The sequence below is a fragment of the Solanum verrucosum genome, unplaced genomic scaffold, assembly GCF_900185275.1.
Source record: "Solanum verrucosum unplaced genomic scaffold, falcon-dt-bn FXZP01000976.1, whole genome shotgun sequence".
Classification (NCBI taxonomy): Eukaryota; Viridiplantae; Streptophyta; class Magnoliopsida; order Solanales; family Solanaceae; genus Solanum; species Solanum verrucosum.
The window spans coordinates 1-3266 of NW_026019719.1; the positions used below are offsets into that span (position 1 = coordinate 1).

At 26.3% G+C, this 3266-nt stretch overlaps 1 protein-coding gene across 1 annotated transcript; it reads right to left on the bottom strand.

Annotated features, from left to right (window-relative positions):
- Positions 1–2348: 2348 nt before the first annotated feature.
- Positions 2349–3012, bottom strand: LOC125840406 (probable calcium-binding protein CML46). The gene has a single exon (XM_049519425.1). It carries the CDS (start codon positions 2910–2912, stop codon positions 2349–2351), a length of 564 nt encoding a protein of 187 aa, XP_049375382.1. The 5' UTR covers positions 2913–3012.
- Positions 3013–3266: the final 254 nt, after the last annotated feature.

Below are 3266 nucleotides of genomic sequence, written 5' to 3' on the forward strand. Positions count from 1 at the left end.
GAATATCTAATTTTTTTTAAAAAATATCGAATTAACGTAATCTAATTTAACTTTAAAAATTAGTCAAATTGACTTTCGAAAAGCGCAACATGACAAATAAAAGTGGACAGAGGGAGTATAATTTTTGGCTAAGAAATTTTCTTGCTCAACAAATTAAGGCTAAAGATTCATGATGTGATCTTCATCAACATATTTTTAACTTTTACAGAGATAAATATTTCATATTTTGAAAATTTTACAAAGTTAGATTTAATTTTTTTCCTTTTTACTTTGTAATCTATACATAAAGTGATAGTGTTTTTTATATGATATGGGCTATATTAACAAATATTTCTTTAATGTTAGAATATTTATTTTTAAAAAAATTAGTGAACTTTGTAATTGACAAACAAATTTTAAAAAATCTAAGCTTTGAACTTGACTAATTATGAAATAGGTGATATGCAAAGTTTGGGAACTAATTTGAGAAAATATTTGAATTTGTGTGCATACATGAAGATTCATCCATTAATTCATTAAATCTTGGCTAAATTTATATCGAGATCATATCATATTCCTATTTATTTAATTTGTCACTTTTTTGGATATTTTTCTCTGTTTTAATATCGTTTCTTTGTTAAAAGTCAAGTGAGAAGATTTTCTATCATTTTATATATATATATATATATATATATATATATATATATATATATATATATATATATATTGATAAATAATACATGAGTTTTTATACCGTTCTTGAATATATAAATTTTAATTTTAAAATATCAAAGTAATCTAATATTATTTAACTTTGAAAAATAAGCAAATTGACTCTCGAAAAGTTATAACTATTTTAAAAGGAAGAAAGTTTATTAAAAAAATAAGTTCTAATTACAACTCCAAAATAAATAAGGAAAAAATCACCGTTTTAAAAAAATAGAGTTTATCACAGCTCCATAATAAAATAAGCTTAGAAAAAGACATTGTTACTTGACTTGATTTTAGCCATACGATAATAACTAAGAAAAAGGGTTATAAATACTTATAATTAAATAAAAGAAGCATAGTGTTTCAAGTTTTTAATCTTATAAATTATAATCAAAAGAATATATAGTAGATATACCTTTTAACTGTAATGTTTCTACTTATATATCTTTTTTCCTTTATATATTTAGTTTCTTTTCTTTTTATTGTTTTATTCTTAATGAAAGAAATTTTCGGAAAACAAATATTTTGTACTATCTAATGAAAGCAACAAACCTACTACTTTAACCAAAAAAAAAAACCCTACTACTAAGAATCACATACACAAATTCGTATTTAAAAATGAAAATCTTTTTTATATATTTTATTTTTTTAAAGAAGATATATAATAAAAAGAATACCGTTCATCTAACTCCAATTTTTATAACAAAATTATATAATAAGGATTTCATGAATATTTATAATTGTTTTTTTATGCATAAACATAAGAGTTTTATCATATTCGTTTGAAAAAAATTATATTTTAAAAATTCTTTTCTAAATTGATTAATACACCGCGCGAAGCACGAATATATTTCCTGGTAACATTATTAATTGACAACATTATCGCTGATGGTTATAAGTTTGAGATACACGATAAAATGTGGAAGGAGTGACGACAAAATTTTGGACAATGCGAGATTTTTGCAAATTCATGATTTTCTTGATAATACTTTCATTTCTTAAATCAATATTTTATTTAGAGGATTGTGGTGAGAATGAGAAATTATTAATGAAACTTGAGAAAAGAAAACTTAGGTTTACTTTCTTTTTTTTTCAGGAAAAAAGAAACTCATCTTATAGATTCAAAATAAAAATTTGAAATAACTATATGGATCAATCTGAAGCGTCCAGTTAATAAAACCCCTCCAATCCGAACTTAAATGGATTGATTTTAAATATTAGTTTCTTGAATTCGAAAATTAAAATCTAAAAATCACATAAATAGACAACATGATAAGTTATAATCTTATTTTTCAAAATTAGAGTATTGAAAATAAATTTGTCTAAGATTAATATAGACAAGTGTTATTAAGAATAAAATATTAAAATTCAATGAAGAAATCTATGAGTCTTGCAAAATATTTAAGATCCGATTATGGTTGTTTCTTCCCTGTTTTTTTTGTGTCCAAGCTTCTTCCATGTTATTATTGCTTACTTATCTTTCATCACTATAGTTCTTCTCAAGACAATATTATATGTTTTAAACAATGAAATGATAACACAATTATAATCCAAAATATTAAATACAGGGAGCAAAAATGATGGTCATCGAAAGCAAGAGTAAATCGAACAAATTAAAGAATGTTTCATCAAATTTTTTCATTGTTGACCAAAAAATATTACAACATTTTGACAAATTCCTGGAAATCGATTCTTCCATCTCCATTTTCATCGAAGGCCATGATCATCTTCTTGCAATTATCCAATTCTGCTACTCCCTTTAATCCCAGAGCACACAGAACTCTCTGCAAATCCCTTTCGTTGATAAATCCATCTTTGTTCTCATCAAAAACATCAAAAGCTTCTCTTACTTCTTGTTCTTTAGCTTCTAATTCCTCTCCGAAAAGTTCAAAAATGTCATTAGAATCCAACCTCCCCTGAATCTTCACACCTTCAGGATTGGCAAAAATACCTAAATTAGCCATAACCATTTCCACCTCTTCCCTGTTTAAGCTTCCATCAACTAATTTCTCGCTAATAGATTTCAGTTTTTTGGGAGTCTTGTTCTTTTCACACACTTGGGATTCAGCAAAGGACAAAAAGGTAAAAAGTCTTCGTGCACAATCAAAGATTATATACAGAAAGAAGAATCCCACCGCGCCATGAATTAGCAGGGGAATTGGAATGGTAGTTACAGGGAATTTCTTGAATGGAAAGCGATTCAAATAATTAGAAGCTGCCATATTAAGATTTGTAAGTTAAAATTAAAATTCTTGATTGCGATGGCGAAGAAGAGAAATGTCTCTTTGTTGTTGTTGTAGTAAAAGGCGGGTGATATTCTTGCATGCGGAGGAAAACAGAGTGTTATTTGTTTTGGTTTTGATGAGAATTATGAAAGGTATTAGGGATTTTATATATAAGAGTTAAAAGTTTGAAGATGGAGGAAAGTGCTTGCTTAGTAGGTGCAATTGAGGAGTTCGTGGGAAAAGATGACCAAATTCATTAAAAATTTGGTGTTGCACTGAATGGAAGTGTTACAGGAAGTTTCTTCAATTCCTAATTTGTTGGGAAGAGTCATTTGCCTCTTGTTGGAAATA